The sequence below is a fragment of the Petaurus breviceps genome, unplaced genomic scaffold (genome assembly GCF_028583685.1).
Source record: "Petaurus breviceps papuanus isolate PSGF00001 unplaced genomic scaffold, PetGlider_PUasm1.0 90701, whole genome shotgun sequence".
Taxonomy (NCBI): domain Eukaryota; kingdom Metazoa; phylum Chordata; class Mammalia; order Diprotodontia; family Petauridae; genus Petaurus; species Petaurus breviceps.
The window spans coordinates 2,499,413-2,519,865 of NW_027187316.1; the positions used below are offsets into that span (position 1 = coordinate 2,499,413).

Sequence of the window (20,453 nt, forward strand, 5' to 3'; positions counted from 1 at the left end):
TCTGAGGATGTTCTATTAGGTTCATTTCTCTTTTAAATCTCGATTGTAAGATGTTCTAAAATTAGACTAGAGAGATGATGCAATTTGCTCAAAGTCATCCAGCAGCAGAGTAGAGATTAGAATCTAGATCTCTGGATTCCCACCAGTTGCCTGCTGTGTAGAAACTATCCAATTCTTTCTAAGTCAAAGTTATGTTATCTTTTAATAGTGTTTTTAAATTTAATAGTTTTGAAACAATTGGTTTTTAGACACATGAAAATGCGAATTTCTTTCCTTAATATTTTGTATGTACAAAAAAATGTGGATTTGAAAAAAGCAAGTTTAATTTAGGAGCAGTTTGGTCAGTCAAGGAGATTTAGTGAAGGAATGTGTGTTACATAGTCTCATAGACCAATGGCTTAACATTTTAAACTTTAAATGTTTTCCTAACCACAATTTTCTATGTCCAGTCTTAGGTTCAGTAGGTGTTTGCTACTATGTGGTATAATTTCAGACACTGTAAAATTACTTTTGCAACCCAAAGGAACTACTTCACACAGCTTGCCAATATCTGAAATTCTACAATTAGAATAGGTCAAATCCTTAATCTTGTCATCACCCATAATTTATGTACCACCTCCACATTCAAGAATTTCAAAATACCCTAATCTGACCATAATCAGCCAGTAAGCTTTCCACCTCTTCTTGTCTTCTCTTACCAAAATCTATTCTTTGCCTACACCACAGCCTCCAATCCCTTGATCTGTCAATTCTCTTCCAGGCTCTCTCTCTTTCACTAGCCACATTCTCCTCTTCTTTCCATTGTGACCCCTCCTTGGTAAACCAATTCAACTCTATACTATATACTGTCTTCTTCTTGAGTACCTTAGCCACCTTGTCATTTCACTGATTGTACCCTGCTGCCATCTTAAATTCAACATGTGCAAAAACCAAACTCATTATCTTTTTCCCTTAACTCCTCTGCATCTCTTAACTTCACTATTACTATAGAGGGTAATACCATACTCCCAATCCCTCAGGCCTGCAACCTAGGCGTCATACTTGACAATCAATTCCATCTTTGAAACATTTCTCAAATAGGCTTCTTTCTCTCCACTGGAGCTGTCATAACTCTAATAGAGGTTCCTCATCACCTCATGCCTGGACCACTACAAGTCTACTAGTGGTTTAGCCTTCCTCAAGTCTCTCTCTACTCCAATCTATCCTCTATTTAGCTACCAAAGTGAGTTTTCTAAAGCATGGGTCTGACCATATTACCCCCTTACTCAATAAATTCCAGTGGCTCTCTATCAATCACCACCAAGATAAAAAACTAAATCCTCTATTTAGCATTCAAAGCCCCTCATAACCTAACCTCCTCCAACCTTTTCAGTGTCCTTAGATCACACTCACTACCGTGTATCCCTTCATCCAGTGACACTGGCCTCTTCGGTTGTTTCAAGAACAAGACACTCCATGTCTTGGCCCTGGGCACTTTTTTCTGGCTGTCCCCTATGCATGGAATGCGTCCCTTCCTCATCTCTATCTAATCTATAGGCTCCCTTGACATATGAACAAAAATTCCATCTTCTATAGGAAGCTTTCTCCAACCAATCTTAATTCTAGTGTTTTCCTGCTTGTTTTTCCTATTTATCCTTTATAAAGCTTGTCTGTATATCTGTACTATATATTCTCCATTAGACAGTGAACTCCTAGAGAACAGAGGCTGCCTTTTCTCTTTTTTGTATTCTAGGAGTTTAGCGTGGTGCTTTAGCTTAAACTTTTAATGTTATCTGACTACTGACTCTTAAAATGCAAATATCCCTACAGAGGCTTAATTTAAATATTAAAAGCCTTTTTTTATGCAGAGAATCTATGCTAGACACTAGGGAAAGCAAAGGATTTCGATAAAACATGGTGTTTTAGTTCAGCAGTTGCATGATTATAAATATAACAGTTCTGTAAAACACGTAAAGCAGTTTAGATATCTAGGTACAAAAACTTGGAAATAACCAGAAAAGAGAAATAAAGTCTTTGGTCTGTACATTTATCTCCACTTCTTATGTGGAGATACTTATAGTTCATTACTTTAAGAGGAAATCATACTTATAAATTAATCCACTTGTTTGATAATCCTATTCTAATAATAATAATAATAGTTAGCCTTTATATAGTACCCACTATGTGCTTTCTGGTTTCCAGGTCTGTAACCCTGGAGTTATCCTTGACTACTCCACACATCATATCTGATCAACTGAGTTGTGTCAGTTCTATTTCCTCGATATTTTACATGAATCTCCTTCTCTCCATTCACACAGCCATTACTGAATTCCAGCCATAACCTCTAAACTGGATTCTTGCAATAACTTCTTACTGGTCTCTCATCTCTTATTTCAACTCTTTCCCTCTAATCCATACTCTACACAGACACAAACATAATTCACTTAAAGCACAGATCTGACTATATCACTCCAATTTAATAAACCCAAGGGCTCCCAACTATTCAGAGTAATAAAAACTTCTATTCAGCATCTAAAATCCTTCCCAAGTCCTCTTTAACTTACCTTTCCAGGTTTATTATATATTACTGCACCTTCATCCACTTTTTGGTCCAACCAAGTGGATCTTCTTGTTCTTCATCCGACATCCCATTTTATTTTGCCAGGCTATATCCCATACCTGGAATGCACTCAATTCTTCAGCTCTGCCTCTCAGTAACTGTGGTTTCTATTAAACTTCAACTCAAGCATCATTTTCTACATGAAAACTTTCCTTATCAATTCTATTGTGTGCTTCTCCCCACAAAAAATAAATATGAAAAAAAATTAACTTGTAATTTTGTACATATTTATGAGCATAGTTACTCCAAAAAACCCAAAACAATAAGATTGAACAAAAGAACTGTTCCCTTTTTTGTGTTCCTTGCACCTAGTAATAAACTAATATTTGGATTGATTTTTGTCAAACAGAATTGCAAGGTTTATTGCACTTTGCTCAAAGCAGGCTTTCATGGGAGAAGCCAAAGATCACAAGGGCACAGGATGCCTGAGAGCTTGGGAATATTGCATTGGAAGAGAAAAGAAAAAGGTGAAGAGGCAGTTGAAGACCAGAAAAAATAAATTTCACTTAACACACAATTTTGGCTAAACTATTGGGCACATCCAATAATAATTAATAGCAGCTAACATTTAGAATAAGCACTTATTTCCAGGTACTGTTCCAAGCACTTTATAATCATTTCATTTGATCTTCACAACTCTGGGCAGTAGGTGCTATTACCATCATTTTACAGATAAGGAAACTGAGGCAAACAGAGGCATGGTGACTAGCCTGGAGTCAAAAAGCTGGGAAATGTCTGAGCTAGACTTGAATCCAGAGAGTTCCTAACTGTAGGTCAAGAGCTCTATTCACCACATCACTTATCTACTTTGGTGAAAGTATTTATGGATTAACCCTTGACACTGCAGATAGTGAACTGGCCAGGAACTGAGCTAAACTTCATTTGTCAAATTGTGTAGCACTTTAAAAGAAAATCTGGTGGAAAATGGTTGATAATTAACCTTTTTAAAGTAATTTATTTTCTTTCTTGATTAACCAAGTCCCAACACTGTGAGTGACTACAGAAGCTGTTAAAGGCATGAAATATTGTCTTTTGCTTAAATAAATGAAGAGTTCATACCGTTACAAAACAAACACTTAACATTTTGGTTTAACATAATAGCTGGACACAATGCAAGGTTAGAAGAGAATTCTAAAAGACTCATGATAGAAAGGGATGTCCATATTCAGAGAAAGAACTACAGAGTCTGAATGCATATTGAAGCAAATTTTGCTCTCTCTTTTGTATTTTGTTTCATTCCTTCTTTCTCGTTCACTCCATGGGTTATAATTCTTTACAACTTGACTAATGTTAAATGTGAAGGTATTTGTAGAACATATATCTCATTGCATGCTGCCATGGGGGGCGGGGAAGGGGGAGGAGAGGGAAGGGGAGATGATTGTAAACCAAATGTTGTAAACTAAAAGCAAATAAATTAATAAATAAATAACCCAACATAATACCTGGACAGCATTTCACTGAGTGAAGAGACAACTATCATCATCATCAACATAAAAAAGATTTTAATCATTAAAAAAATTTGCATGAATTGCCTTTTCTTGATTTGGCTGCCAAGTTGATTAAAAGTACCAGGCAGCCCTGCCACTTCTAGGACTATTTAGAGCCCTGCTCCCTTGGGAAACATCTCATGCCCAGGCTTTATGTTCTGGTCTGTCCAACTGTCTCATTCTAGGCTGTAGAGCTCACCTCATACTGACATAGCCTGTCTCCTTTCTGGTGTGCTCTATACTAATTGTGTAACACTTTCAAAGATCCTAAGTGCTTGCTCTAAGATGCCAAAGCCCATTTTTCAAGATTAAATATTATTTTGGTGTGTGTGTGTGTGTGTATTGGAATATCACAATTATAGAATCAAAATTAAAAGTGAGTGAAAAGACAATGTTCAAATGCATAGTGGGTGTACTGAAGCTGCAGCAAATACTACCAATGATGATGGTCATCTAGAAGATGATAATAGATGTTTAGTCCCAAGTGTGGCAGTACCATACATTAAACATTTAAAAATTTGTGGAAAGTTCTTCAGTACATTGGACAGATTCCTCTACAGAGGATTTACAGAAAGTCATGGACAATCAGGTATCAGACAGGACAAAAATACATTGATGGACTATAATCTTCAGGGGTGGAGCACCCACACTAGATCACGGACCAATAGAAGTAGTGTGTGTATAGTTAACTTTATAATACTTAAATCCAAAATTAGGTATAAAGTTGTGAGATACATGTTATGTTCTAATTCAATAATTCAGTTTGCATGGGCATAGATACTGTTTAAAGCTGTATCAGTGCATTGCTGACTATTTCTATTTTTAAACTTTGAACCTCCAAATATTATCTACCATTTAAAGCTAAATATCTAAACCATTTTCTGAAACAAAAGCAAATATAATTGTGTTAACAGAAAATATCTGAACAACAAAGAAACACGCATAGTAACAGTACTTTCATTTATTTGAATTTTTTTTCTTTCCAGGGAAAACATGCGTTTTACACTATCTGTAAACACACTAATATGTTTACACTGATTTATGAACTCAGTACATTTTGAAATGTTGGAATACTCATTAGACCCAATGCAATATGCAACAACAGCAAAAAAGGGAGCAATACATTAGATTAGGACGTTTCATGGTTAAAAATACTCATAGCAGCAGCTTTTGAAAGATGATTTTATTAAATCAAGTCATTGCACTTGGTCATTTTATTGCTACAGCAAAACAAGGCCATTTTATTATTGTTAACACCTTTCATTTCTAATTTTAACTGATTGTCTTATTCTGCTCATCCATTGTAAGTTTTCATGTGGACAAAATGCTTTAAAAACTTGGAGCACATTTCTTTGTGCTATGATCACAGTGAAAAATATAGAAAATAAATTTGTATGACATCAGGCCTACTTTTCTATTTTCATCATTAGAGAAATCTTAATACTTCTAAAGAAAAAAAAATTACAGGCACAACAAATATTTTTAAAATTGGGAGTGTTCATTTTTGATGCCTTCAGGAAAGTAAGTGAATACTGAATCAATGCATTACATTTCAAAAACTGTGGCATACCTGTATATGCGATACATTCTCAGATAATTCATCATTTTAATAGCCACTACAGTTATCACACAGTTGACTCAAAGCTTTGTGCTTATGGGCACATTTAAAAAAAATTAATCAATGCATAAAAATTGCACCCCTTTTCAAAACGTAAACTCCACATTCCTACATACAGTATTTCTACATACAATAACATGATGATAATAGTTCTCACAAAGAGGAATTTCTAGCAATGTCCTGTTACATACCAAAACTGTACTGGTGAATTGTCATACTGAAGGAAGATTTTTCTTCTTTAAATGGAGACAAGTTGAGACCATTTAAGGCAATTGTTTTTCTTTTCCTTATCTATTCAAGAAGGAAGTTAGGGAAAGGGCAGCTAACAGATACCAGGGACTTTCCGATATATTTTTTGCAAATCTCATATTTAAAAAAATTTTGTCGTCCTGATGTGTTATAATCAATATATGAATGTTAACTACTAGCAAACCAAGGAAAGAATATTTAATTTCTCCACTTCTTCCCAAGAAGGAAAAGGAAAAACTTTCTTAAATATACTTTCTAATGAAGATGATTTCTAGAATACAAAGAGCTTAACATCTTCCCCTTTAACACTGTCATCAAAACTGAGGGGGCAGAAGGGGTCTTTGGGGAAAGGGTTTGGGTGCAAAAACAAAACAAAACAAACAAACAAAAACTTCATTTGCTTGGTCATTTTAAAAATGCACATGGAATACTGGTAGCTAATTTTTATTAGTGGTGATTTCATTTGGGACAGAAGTATATGACCTTCATGATGAGGCAACACATACAACCAAAGATCAGCTACCCCAAAAGTAACATTATGTATTATTTCAATATCTATATGAATCAGTATATTGATTATCCTGTATTGAAAAAAAAGTTTCACTTTTACAAAATTAAACTGTAAAGCAAAAAATTGTATTGAGTTTTAATTTGAAATAACAGGAAAAAAATTAAAACATTCTGGCACACACACTGCCACCCCACAACCCTCAAGTCTTGTAATTTCATACACTGGAAATTCACTGACCATTTTCTATAATGGAGCTAAGACCTAAACTATGGCATTGTTTGTTAAAAGGCATTAGTTACCAGTAAAATCCAAAAATCCTAGTCAGGACTAGGTTCATATTTTAAGTTTCTGATATATTATTGAGATATATTTTAAAACTGTGTCAAGGCTGACAAATTTAAAAGGAGCTATTTGCTGACCATGTGATTTATGAAAATGTAACTTTGAAAAGGGGTCTGTCTTATTTGGTTTAATAACAAATGTGACACTATGGCCTGTGAAGTAAAACAGCATTTTTTATAAAGTCAGTATCTACTCAACAGTTCAAAATAACTCCAAAAAGTTTCTTAGTTTAACTAGGTAAATAATATTTCTTAAATTGAATATATTATGAGTTGACTGCTCTGAAAGTATGATCTCATGACAAATTTCCTAAAGATTTGCATTTTGTTTTATTAAGAGTATTTTAAAAGGGGGAGGATTAAGTTACAAGACCATAGGCTACGTAATATTTTAATCTACAAAATAAGCAGAGAAATACAGCAATAAGGCTGGTGTTTGTATGTTAAATGTGCTGCAGTTTCTAGGCACAAAGAATTGAAGGACAGCTTTCTGGCCTCTTAGCTCTGACAGATTTAAGAAAATCTTAATCTTTTAAAAATATACTTAATGATTGAAATATGGTTTAATAAATTCCTTTTATGAACCCTATAGTGCAAGTGGCATGAAATATTTCAGCTATCACATTTATTTTGTTTCATAATCTGCACATGTGATTGATTCATCTGATTTATAGCTAACACATTCCTATTTTGTCACCCAAACAATAAACAGCACTGCAGACATATAGGCACAACAGTGTAATCTTGGGTAGGAAAGCTAAAAATAATATATATATATATATATTTATATATATACACATACAAATATCTTATGTCCCTTTAGCATTATGGGAAATTACTACAAGTTAGTGATTATTAAGCTAATGTGTCCCTCCCATAATCTATTTTACAGGCTACCTGGAGATATATCAACCTATTTATAGTATAGACTTCTTTAAAAATTACATTGTCAGTATTCAATAAAAATCTATTACCAACTTCCTCTCCTTTTTATACAGATTCAGTAGTATTTTCAAGCAAACCAGAAAAAAAAAAAGAGGTTTGCAATTCCAGCACAGTAAGAAATAAGGCCTCTTTTTCATATTGGCAAATAAAATAAAATAAAATACACCATTTTCATTTTTCCCCTTCTGTAAGATATGAAAACTTATGTACTCATTTTTTTCCTATAGCACACCAAAAATCTTTTGTTACTTAGAAGTAAACAAGTCAGTTTTCAGTTCATATTCTCGTTTATGAATCCCTGGCCAAAGAAGAACACTGAGTCTACTTCACACCTCCCTCAAGTAGACAGGACTAGTTTTTTCAGCTTTTCTATTTCCACCTAAAAAGGAAAAACAAAGCATAAGCAACAGTGGCATCTTGGCTATATTAAAGCTTCTCTGTCTTATCCCTAAGTCTTACATCTTGATCTTTTTTACATTTTCAACAATGAAGAAATCAGTACAGATCACAATAGTTATCCAGGTCCCATTATCTTAAAGCACCTGAGATTTCATTCCCATGAATATGATAAGAAATAGACCTTGAGCCAGTGCCATGGTAAGAAGGCATTGAAAACTTGTACAAAGATTTCATACTTACAGAGGGTAAATGTTATCATAGTTCAATAAACAAGGAAGCTAGGTATCAACAGTCAGTCAAGAAGCAATAAAAAAGCTCCTAGTCTGTGTAATTGAATAAGCATGTGATTTTGGATTGATCCCTCACTCTCTTTGAGTTAGCCACTTCCTGCAGAGAGTGGGAGTTGATTAGGGAAGAAAAAAATATTCACCTTGCTTTACTGAGAACCCAGTTGAGATTATATAAATAATTTATAAAGAGCCTGGTTCACACAGTTTCTTGATTCCCTTTCACTTTATGTCATGAAGAGAAGCCAAAGAAGAAGAAAAGTGAAGTGATCTATGGCAGGGGTTTGATAAGATGTGGTGACATCATGAGAAGAGGGCAAGGGTTTTGAGAGGACAGGGTAGAGTTGAGATGGTTAACCAAAGGCTCAAGATAGGGAAGAGAGAAAACAGTGTAGGATGAAGGTCTGGGTAAGAAAAATATAATGGAAGGAATAGTGAAGATGGTAAAGCCATGGTGAAGATGAAGAAGAGAATAAGGGGTTATGGTTGAGGGAAAGGCATAATGATCAAAAGTTATGCTTAGATAAAGGAATTTTAGAACTCATGCAGTTAAAGTAGAACACCTGGGGTTGTGTGACATCCAGATCAAAGTGTAGGATCAACTCTGTGGGAGTAGAATGAGAAACTGGGAAGTTGGTGTATAAGTCACCAGAAAAGAAAAACTATGAATAGGGTACTGCATTTAATGAGGAAAAATGCAAAATGTCCTTTGGGGAATGGGGTGGGGAGTATCAAAGTAAGGTCCAGTGGTTGGCAGATTGGGTGATAAATCTGAATAGTATGAATGGTTTGGATTTTTTTTTTTTTGCTTTTTGGAGGGCAATTGGGGTTAAGTGACTTGCCCAAGGTCACATGGCTAGTTTCTGTGTTAAGTGTCTAAGGCCAGATTTGAACTCAGGTCCTCCTGACTCCAGGGCCAGTGCTCTATTCACTGTGCCACCTAGCCGCCCCTAGAATAGTGTGAATGTTAAAGGAGGAAAGGTTACTTATGTAAGTTGGCAGAGAGAGTCTATAAGTAACACTCAAGTAAAGCGTATTCTGTCTCCCTGGATAATACCAATGAGAGAGGAGGGCATTTGGGTAAAGAAGTGTAACATATACCAGAAAGAAGGGGAGAGAAGTAACGTCTTTAGGAGGTAGCAGAGTCTTGGTGAGTGCCAGAAGAGGATGAAAGGAAATAGGATAACCATTTAAAAAGACATTGAAGGAAGATCTGACAAGTAAATAGAAGACATTTAATTATTTATCTTTACATGCTCTTTCCTCTCATAGGGTTTCCTTTAAAAAAGAAATACATAGCTATTAAGATTCCTAGAAAACATTGTGTATGTGCTGATAGAATGTATTTATGTTATTATATATTACTTTGTATGTAAAGTTAGAAAATCTTAAGGTGGTTTTGAGTTAAAAACATGTAACACCAACTATTAAGGATTACTCTCTGGGGAGAGTCTTTATTATGTGAGGCAAATGATCATACGGACTTTTTGGTTTCAATTTAATTTTAATATTTAGTGTTTTTTTGTCTTTTTATAAAAAGTAATTCACCATTTTATTATTCAGTTATTTTCTTGGCCACTTATTTAATAAATCACCATATTAGCATCAGGTAGGTAGTGCAGTGGATAGAATACCTATCCAGAGAAGAAGACCCAAGCTCAAACTCTACCACAGACAATTGCTGTGGGACTGTGAGCAAATGACTTAAACTCCTGGAACCTCAGTTTCATGATCTGTGAAATGATGATACCAACACCTGTCTTACCAGGCTGTCATAAAGATCAAATGAAATAACATATATAAAGCACTTTGCAAATCTTAAAGCATTATATAAATGTGTGCTATTCAGTATACTTATATTAGTAAGAAATGATCTGTCCTTCATCTGGACATCTATAGCACTATTATTTTACCTAAGGTATTTATCACACTCTTTTATTGAATTATAATCATTTAGATGCATCTTTTTTCACTTATAAAACTAGACACCTTATGAGAATAGGAACCAGGTCTTAGTACTGTGCCCTAAAATCTGCTGAATTGAATTTTTTTTATATCAAAAACTTAAAATTTTTTATGCTCATGATTTTAAAAGTCTCACATTAATCAATAAGAACTAAGGAGATGCCTCTTATATTAAAGATGCAAGTACAAAGAATGGAATAATCTACTCTTGAGGTTTACACTCTACTAAGGAAGAAAACAAGTACCTGTAAGTATATATATAAATTTAAAAAGAATAAAGTATTAGCAGTTGGGGGATCAGGAAAGGATTATATCATTTATTAATATATTTATATTTTCTTTGCAACTGACTTCACCTGAAACATCTGTTCAGTTAAATGAAAAATGGATGTTAAGAAAACTGAATATGAAGCAAGTACCCCAGGACCCCATGAATCTACTAATGCTTTTATTCTACAGTTCATGTTTTTCCATTCTCTCACAAAAAGATTTTAAGCTAAATTAGTTTTTACTTATTTATAAACCCATTCAGCTAAACAAACTTATCAAGCACATACTGTACCCTAAGTGAAACAACAAACAAGATATTTTAGATAAGTCCTAGCGCCTGTTTCTTAAGCAGCTTAGAGTATAGTACATATAGTCTCTATAGATGATAAACAGAAAATTATATGACTAACACAAAACAATACATTGAGTGTATAACAGATAAAACCAAAGGACTATGTGAGATCCATGCTAACATCTGAGTTGGGCTTGAGAGGACAGACAGAAATTTGGGGAGTTTAAGGAAAGTACTTTAGGAAAATGTGAAATTTATGTATGAGATGCCAAACAGTTCAGTTTGGCTAAAGTAGAGAGTATGAGAAGGGATTCATTATTTAAAAAGGCTGGAAAGTTCATTAGACTCCATACTATGGAAGACTATGAATGCTAAGGTAAGTTTCTAGAACTTTATTTGGCAAGCAATAAGGAACCAATGAAAGATTTTTAGCAAAAGAACAATCACCAGATATATATATATGGAAGATTAGTTTAGCAACACTGGGAAGGATAAATTGGATGAGAAGAGAGTGGAGGCAAGAACTATTATTGCAAATCTATTATAATTGTCCATTTTGTAATGAAGAAAAATATGGAAGGACAGCATTTGAAAACATGATGAGATAAATACATAGAAAACACATTTTTTTTCACACACATATTCTGTTTCCTAACTAGGATAAACTCACTGGAGGAAAGGACCAAATTTTTCAAGGAGATTTTTTTTCTTTTCTCTCTTCCCTCTCCCACATGATTTTACTGATAAAGTAGAATGCCAATCAAGAAATTCCCTTCACCACTTCAAATATGCAACTGTTTTCCAATTTATAGTCTTGAGAAATGTCTAGAAGCATTGAGAAATAACTTGTCCAGGATCACAAAGTCAGTAAGTATCAAAGTTGGGGTATACTTACTGAGACTCTCTATCCACTATGCCAACCTGCTTCTACCGCTCTCCCTTTAAAATTTTAAGAACAAAACAAGAACTCCTCTTTTAATAGTATAAAGTACTATATTCTACATAATGTAGATATTCATTATGTTTAACACCCACTAATATTTTCATTTTGAGGTTTTATGATGACAAAATACTGCAGAACTGAATTACCTCTAGGTTACTTCTAATTGCCTTCTCCTCTTCCAATTCTTTTCTTAGTTTTTCCAGTTCCTTCCTAAAAAACAAAAATTAGTTTTTAGAAGCCTAGAAGTGAAAATATCCATGTGCTGATATGAACACATTTTAAATTTCTAGTTCAAATAGTTAAACATCAGCAAAATTAGTACCAAAAATCTAAAATGTGAACAAACTATTTAATAACAGAATTCAATTTTTAAAAAGTTAAAAAAAATTCTTAGGAAGCTTTGAATGAAGTCTATTATACTCCACTAATATGGTCTTCTTGGATTGACCTGCCAGGCTTACTCTATAAATACTAATAGATTTTTTTTTTTTTAAGATGGTTAGGCATTCATTCAAGACCCTTAAGCTTGGATTTTTTTGTTTTGTTTTGTTTTGTTTTTTGGAGGGCAATTGGGGGTTAAGTGACTTGCCCAAGGTCCCACGGCTAGTTTATGTATTAAGTGCCTGAGGCCGAATTTGAACTCAGGTCCTCCTGACTCAGGGCCGGTGCTCTATTCACTGCGCCACCTAGCCAACCCCAATACTAATAGAATTTAATGCAGAGTTTAATAAATCAATCATCAATCCATCTACCATGCTAAGGAAGATTCTTAACTGAGAGTTACTTCTGGAGGTCTAAAAGAAGTACTTCTTTACATCTAATATAAAGTACTTCTTTACATCTAATCATTTTTTTTTTTAAGAAAAAAATACAACTCAAATAAATTTAAAGACAGTACAATAAAAAGGCAAGAACATGTTGCTTGAAATATAATAGTAGATTCAACTAAGCTGCATAAAGGAAAATCTCATACAACTACCAATCCTTACACCTTTAAGGATGCATCCTGCACCTTCCACTCAAGTCTAATACCTCAGTTCAGTGTAGGCTAACACTGGGTTTTTGAAAGCTATGCTATCAGCACATAAACTCTGGCATATTACAACAAGCTGGAAAACTGTTGAAGAATGAATAGTGATGGACCTGGTGCCTGTCTTACCAGGGCCTGACTCACTCAGATGGAAGAGGCTCATCATCAGGTGAAAAATTTTTTCAGTTAAAAAACTGAAAACTTCTCATGAACATCTTTTAAAGTGTTGGGGTTACAAACTCTATTGGTAGAGGAAAACTATACAAACAAATGAAATCATAGATCCTTGAAGTATGATGAATACACGCATATATTGGTTATTCCTGAGATAACAAAAATGGCCTGAATTTATTGATTTAAGGCTGAATATCCTTATCTCGCCTAGGCTGAGAGCTTAGCAAGTCACTCACAGATCTGTCCTTCCTGCTGGTTTGCAAAGAAGCTTTGATCTACTTGGTCTCTAACTTGGGTCCATTTGCTATTCCTAAATAGCCTAGTGAAAGCTGATCCATGGGAGCTTACCATACTGGTACTATATTTACTGCAGACACCTGATTGGCTTTAATCCTTGGGGCAGTTCAGGACTCCTGAACCCAAGAGATCCACCATCCTCAACCTGACCAGGACCAGGACTCCAAGCACATGTCACCAGGACTGGCCAGATTTTATTAAAAATAAGTAATTTGAGAAATCCAAATCTACAGACTAGGCATTCCTAAACCTTTAAAGATTATCATATATTTATATTACTTATTTTTGAAATACTAGGCAAAATCTAAAATTTTTGCCTCAAGAAGTCAAATAAGTTAAAAACATATATACTTTTGCTACCCCTGGTAAGAAATATTTCCTATGAAAATCAGACAGTAAGAAGTAAGCATTTATTAAACTATTATTACATGCTTAGCCCAGTTTACAAATCAGAACTGCGTGGTTTATACTACAAATGTTGTGGCTTTTAAAACATGTTGTTTTTCAACTACACAGTCCTTCTTCCTTCAAGAGTGAGTCAAATAAAAATTGTTAGGAAGAATCAATGTTACCTTTTGAAGTAATTTTTATAAAGTGCACCAGAAGAGACTGCTCTCAATATACCTTATGAAAAGTAATGAGCAAGAAAGTCTAATAAGTACAGGGGTTGCACTATTTGAACTCCAGGGGAAAGTAAGACTTCTAAATCTATAATTAACATTTGCTAAATGTTATAGGGAACACCATCTAAACTTATAGCTATACCTCCTGTCTATAAAAGACTATTGAGAACCATTTTTCCCAAAAGGATTTAGAGCTATCTACAGAAGTAGATAGTATCTATTATTCCCTACAAAAGCACATTTAATCACTGATTCTTTGATAAAGATAACCTGCAGATAACCAAAACAAGTTTTAATTTTAAAATTTTATTGCTATAAAGTAGCATTAGAAAGAAGTGTTTTGAATGTATATATTCTCTTACAAGAATAAAATATCCTCACCTATTTTTAGAGCTTTAGTATGCCGTGAAGTAATACTCAAAGAGAAAAAGCAACACTTACCCATGTTCTTTTTTGATTGCTTCTACAACACACAGTAACTCAACAACCTGTGTTCTGAGGTCATCTAGTATGTTTTTCTTCCCATCATCAATTTCTCCCTTTGTTTTGGAATCTACCGAATTGAGGAAAGTTGTTCTAGGAGATGCAGCTGAAGATGTTGCAGAGTACACAGATGCCTGAAAAGAAAAGAGATATACAGCAAAACTATATTTTATAGTAACTAGCTTAAAAACCATGTAGAGACCAGTAAGCTAATTCTGAAAGGGAGGAGTTGTTTAAAGAAATGATTGGGATCCACAGGGAGCTTATTAATAAAACTAAGATATTAAAAAGCTGTTCACAGATGGAAATAAGATCAAGTAACAAAATGAAGATAAAAATTATATAATGACCTTGTATGAACAGTGATGGGAATGTTAAAGCTCAGAATTCAATTCACCAGACATATTAAGGGCTTACCATACATATTACATTATGTTAAATGTTAGTGATTCTAAGACAGTCTATGCCCTCAGGGAGCTTACTTATTATTGGGATGATAGATATATGAAGCGAAATAAATGCAAAAATATATCACATTATAAAGTAATTTCAAGAGGGAGAAAGGACTAACAACGACTGGGGAAGATCAGGAAAGGTGAATTTAAGAAATCACACTTAAGCTGTCCTTTGAAGGAAGCTAGGGATTCATAGACACAAAAGTGAGAAGAAAGAGAACATTCTAGACTGGAGGGTAAAGGGGGCTGTTGGGAGCCTATGTAAATAAAGACAAGGAAGGAAGAGATGGGATATTGTATGTGGGGAATGCTAAAATTTCAATTTGACTGGAACAAAGAGTATGTTAATAGGAATAATATAAAAGAAAACACAAAGATGGTAGAGGGTTTTAAAGGGAAGGCAGAATGAGCTGAGGCTGGTGAAGATAGTAAGATTTCCTTTGGGGGATGGGGTAGTTGTTTTGTTTTCTTCTGTTTTTAACTATGGAAAAAAATTAACTGTCTAATTTTTAAAAAGGGAGAGGACTGCTGCTGAAGGTGAATGGGAAGAAAAAAGATGATGAAGAGAAGAACTCTAGAAGAGAAGGCTAACCACATTTTCTTTTTTGAAGGGTAGAAGTAGATACCTTGATTTCAGCAAAGCATTGGCTAAGTCAGTCATGATATTTTTACAGATGAGATAGGAAGATATCAGCTAGGAAACAGTACAACTGGATGATTTGGGAAATGGCTGAATGATGGGTTATTACAAAGAACAATTATTACTAGATTCATGTTAACATGGAAAATGGTCTCTAGTGGGAAGTCCTAGTTACCTGTCTTTGGCCTTGTAGAATTTATCATTTTTGTCACTGGCTTGGATAAATTCAAAATAATATATTTATTAAATTTATTTACAGATGTCACCCAGCTAGGAGAGATAGATAACACATTGGATAGAGTCAGTAGAGATGGGATCCAAAAATAACCCAAACGAGAATGTCGAATTGAACCTAATAATACAACATTTAAAGCCTTACAATATGTCAAGCATAGATTTCAAAGAGTCATCTTCACAAATACAAAATAAGGAAGGTATGGCTAGAGAGCTTTTTGGATAGAAAAGATATAAGGGTTTTAGTATAAATAAGGTAAGCTCAATGAGTCAACAATACAACAGGGCAGTTCAAAAAAAGTCCCTGTGATCTGTGGCTACGTTAAGAGAAGAACAGTGCCCAAAATGAAATTCTTGCTATAATATGGCCTCATCAGAGTATATGTGGAATACTGTTAAATTCTGTGTACTAAAATTTAAGACTGTTGGGTCCCTTGGTTGATTTTACCTTGGCTTTTTCTAATAAAAGGGAAGGTTCAATGAGTGGTAGTGGAGTAAAACCTGGAAATGACTGTGATGTAAAATCAGAAGGCATCAATAAAACATTACTACAAAGGAGGAAAAGGAAAATATCTTTGAAAAGTTGGTTAATAAATCTTCTAGGATAAAGTACCTTGCAGATAATTGTAGGATAACAATTTAATATTAATAATTTAATATTATGAGTTATTTCAGTAAAAATATTTTCACAAATGGAAGATTTATATTCTGGCTAATAATATTAGTTAGCATTAACATAATGCTTTAAGGTTCAGTTTAGTTTCTTTTATTTTTTTCCCACTTAACAGTATTTTTTTCCAATTATATATATAGTTTTTCACTTTTGTAAGATTTTGAGTACCAATTTTTTTTTCTTCCTCCTTCCCTCTCCCCTTCCCTTTCCTCAAGATGACAAGCAATCTGATATAGACTATACACATTCAATCATATTAAACATATTTCCACACTATGCTTTAAGGTTTGCAAAGCACTTAAAAATATTATCTCATTTCACCTTTACTACAATCCTAGGATGTAGATGCAATTATCAGACCCATTTTACAGAAAAAGAAACTGAGGCTAAGTGGCTTGTCTAGAGTCACACAGCGGTATGTGTCTGAGGGCAGATTTGAACTTAAATCTTACTAACTCCAGGTCCAGAACTCTTATCACTTAGCTGTCTCTTAATTGGTTATAATCCTTAAGACAAAAAATAAATGGAGTGGTTTTAAAGAAGAAAATAAAAGGTCATTAAAAGGATTTAAAAGCTGATTACATGAAGAAAAGGCTTTTTTAAAAAAGATGTTTTTATAGCACTTAAAATGATTCTCCTTACAAACAACTTTCTAAAGATATAACTATCATGAAAATCTTCAGTAGCATAAGTCAAAGGGCATCAGTATAGCTCAGTCCCCATTCTTGCTTTTCTCTTTGCAAATGATTCCCTGCTATTTAGATACAGCTAAGTGGCTCAGTGGAGAAAGAGCTGGATTGGATATGTAAAGACTTAAGTTCAAATATAGCTTCTGAGACTTACTAGCAGAATAACCCTGGGAATGTCACTGATCTTCTGTCTTCCTCAGTTTCCTTCATTTATAAAATAGGGATAGTAAAAGTACCTACCTCTCCAAGTTATCATGAGAGTCAAATGAGATAATATGCGTAAGCACTCTATAAATACCAGATATTATTACTATTACTATTATTAAGCAGAACATTTCCCCATCAGTATTAGTAAGAGTTTTACAAGTTCCTTGTGTTCTGTATATAAGAATATGTAAACCCCCATGATTTAGAAAGTACTGAAAATATTCATAATATAAATTAGTGAATAGCAATACCATATAATGAAGGCATATACATATGCAGTGTGACTATTAATGAGAATACTATTCTATGTTTGCAAGGCTAATTGGTTAAATATTTCCTTAAGCCTTCAAGTCATTAAGTCAGTTAATTTATATTTAAGCTACTTTACCCTATATAATGCACTACAGGGTAATCAATCAATAAACTGATCAACCATAAAAATTTATTAAGTGCCTACTATGTGTCAGGAACTTGGCTTAGAGGTAGTGATAGAAAAAGAGGCAAAAAGACAATACCCTCAAGGAGCTTACAATCTAATGGAAACAATATGTAAATAAATATATTCAAAGCAAGCTATTTGTAGAATAAATATGCAATAATTAATAGAGGGAAACCACTAGAATTAAAAGGGGTTGTGGAAAGCTTCCAGTAAAAGATGGAATTTTAGCTGGGATGTAAAGAAGTCAGGGAAGTCAGCTGGATTGGAGGAGGGAGAGCATATCAGATATGGGGGGCAGTCAGAGAAAACACCCAGAGCTAAGAAGTAGGGTTTCTTGATCATGAGACAACTAGGAGACCAGAGTCATTGGATCAAAGAGTAGATATGAAGACTGTAAAGGTAGGAGGGGGCTAGATTATGAAGGGCTTTGATTGTCAATGGAAAGTATTTTATAGTTGCTCCTGGAGACAATAGGAGCCACTAAAGTTCACTGAGTCAACACAATCAGACTTGTTTTATAAAAATTCCTTTAAGTCACTGAATGGAGTATGGACTGGAATGTATGGAAAACTTTAGGCAGGGGCTAGCCTACCAGCTGGCTATTGCTATAATCCAGGCAGGAGGTGATAAGTGCCTACACTTGAGTGGTGGCAGTGCCAGAGGAGAGAAGGGACAGTATTCGAGAGGTGTCACTCTTCCATATATGAACTTTATGTTACCTTAATTAGAAAAATCTATATTAATTGGATTAGTTGAATTATATCAGAAATAAAACTTTTTTTAGATTGTCTTGTTTTTTGGGGGAGAGTGAAGAAGAGTGGATGATAGTGAAGAATCCAGGATGACTTCTAGGTTGAGATCCTGAGGGAATGGGTGAATTTTGTTGTCTTCTACAGTAATATTGAAGGTGCGGAAGAGGAGAGAGGTATAGTGGGAAAGATGATGAGTTCTGTTTTGGACATCTTGAGTTTATATATCTACTAGGCATCAAATTCAAGATGTCTGAAAAGCAGCTGAAGATGTGAGACTGGAAGTCACCAGAGTTTGAATCAGAATAGGTAGATCTGAGAACCATTACAGAGAGATGGTAATTAAATCCACAGGAACTAATGAGACTACCAAGTAAAGTAGTATAGAGGGAGAAAAGAGGAGGGGGCCCAGGACAGAACTCTGAGAAACACCTATAATTAGAAGCTGTGATCTGGAAGAGGGTCCAACAAAGACAGAGTATTAGTCAGAGAGGTAGGAAAAATCAGAAGAGAGTGGTGTTCTAAAAACCTAAGGAAGGTAGGGCCACAGAGGCAACAAGGTGCAGGGAATGAAGGGCAAGCCTTGGTATCGGGATAATCTGGTTTCAAGTCCTGTTTCTGATACCTAACAGCTCTGTGACCTTCAACAGTTACTTACAATCTCAATATTCTAGGTAACTTCAAGACTAGAGGCTGCAGTTGTTTCCTAACTTGGAGCCCCCTGCAATACTGCTAAAACCACAAATGGGGACACCTCCAACCAAAGGCAGGATTATAGGGGTATAAAACAGGGGTTACGGAGGAAGATGAGAGGGAATAATTTTCTTTGAAAGGTTAAGGTTCTATTTTTCAGCCTTCAAATTCTATAAATGTCCTGCCTCTTAACCTGCTACCAAATGCCAGAAATTATAATAATGTTGATCTAGCATAATGATTACTTTCAAAAGCAGCTTACCTTTTTAATTTCAGCTGTCTTTAATTTGGCACTTTCTTCCTCACCTTTCTGAAACTTCAAGGTTTTTTCTGGACTTTGAATTGGCTACAAAATTAAAAGAAAACTTGATTATAGAGGCATAAGAGAAGAGAAAAAGACAAGAGGCCCTTGGACAACTCCACCCTTCCCCCAAGATCATTTGTTCTCTTCTACAGTTACAATTCTTGTTTCATTAGTGTTAAATGCATAAAATAAACTAGCTATGCTAAACCAATTACATACCTACCTTGAAGCTAAAAATAAGCTTGTTACTGATGACAATGAGTTTTTCTAATTATACACTTTTAAGCAAATGCGGTGGTGAAGAATATATATATAAACAAGATACCAGACTAAAAATGGATCATGGTGTAGTGGATAGAACAATGGACTAAAAATAGGGAGATGTAGATTTGACTCCAATTTTCAACATTTTCTATATGTCTAATGTTGTGCAAGTCATTTTACTTCTATTACTCTCAGTTTACTTATGAGTAAAATGGGAGTAACAGTTACACCACTTACCTTATAGGTTTGTTTAGTAAAGTGATCTAAAATGTATTAAATGTACTAAAATGTGTAAAGGAGCTATAAAATTGTAAGTTATTATTACATGAGATGAGTAGATTATTTTCAAATGATCATGAGATTTAGAACTAGAAAGAAAAAGCACAGAAATGGCACTTTAACATTAAAGCTACACCCCACATACATATTCTGGAAGTTTTCAGAAATAGTGTGCTTCTCTCTCACTTTGTGAGTAGACTTCTTACTCCTTTTTCCCACCCTGAGACCTTCTGATGTTATAAGAACTGTGGTTATATTCACCTTTAGGTAAGCTTCCCCAACTTTGAGTTAATTCTAGACTAGTGGAAGTGGAC

At 34.4% G+C, this 20,453-nt stretch overlaps 1 protein-coding gene across 4 annotated transcripts in view; it reads right to left on the reverse strand.

Moving 5' to 3' along the window:
* CD2AP (CD2 associated protein) overlaps positions 1–20,453 on the reverse strand; it is a 167,760-nt gene that overhangs the window by 19,685 nt on the left and 127,622 nt on the right. For 3 of the 4 annotated variants that reach the window (XM_069065803.1, XM_069065802.1, XM_069065804.1), the window contains 3 exons: positions 19,555–19,638; positions 14,472–14,647; positions 12,053–12,116 (listed from right to left, as the gene is read on the reverse strand). In XM_069065803.1, the coding sequence (XP_068921904.1) occupies positions 12,053–12,116; positions 14,472–14,647; positions 19,555–19,638 (324 nt within the window). Of the gene's footprint in view, positions 1–5,032; positions 8,130–12,052; positions 12,117–14,471; positions 14,648–19,554; positions 19,639–20,453 lie in introns of those variants that run through there. The other variant, XM_069065805.1, reaches the window with a different exon arrangement.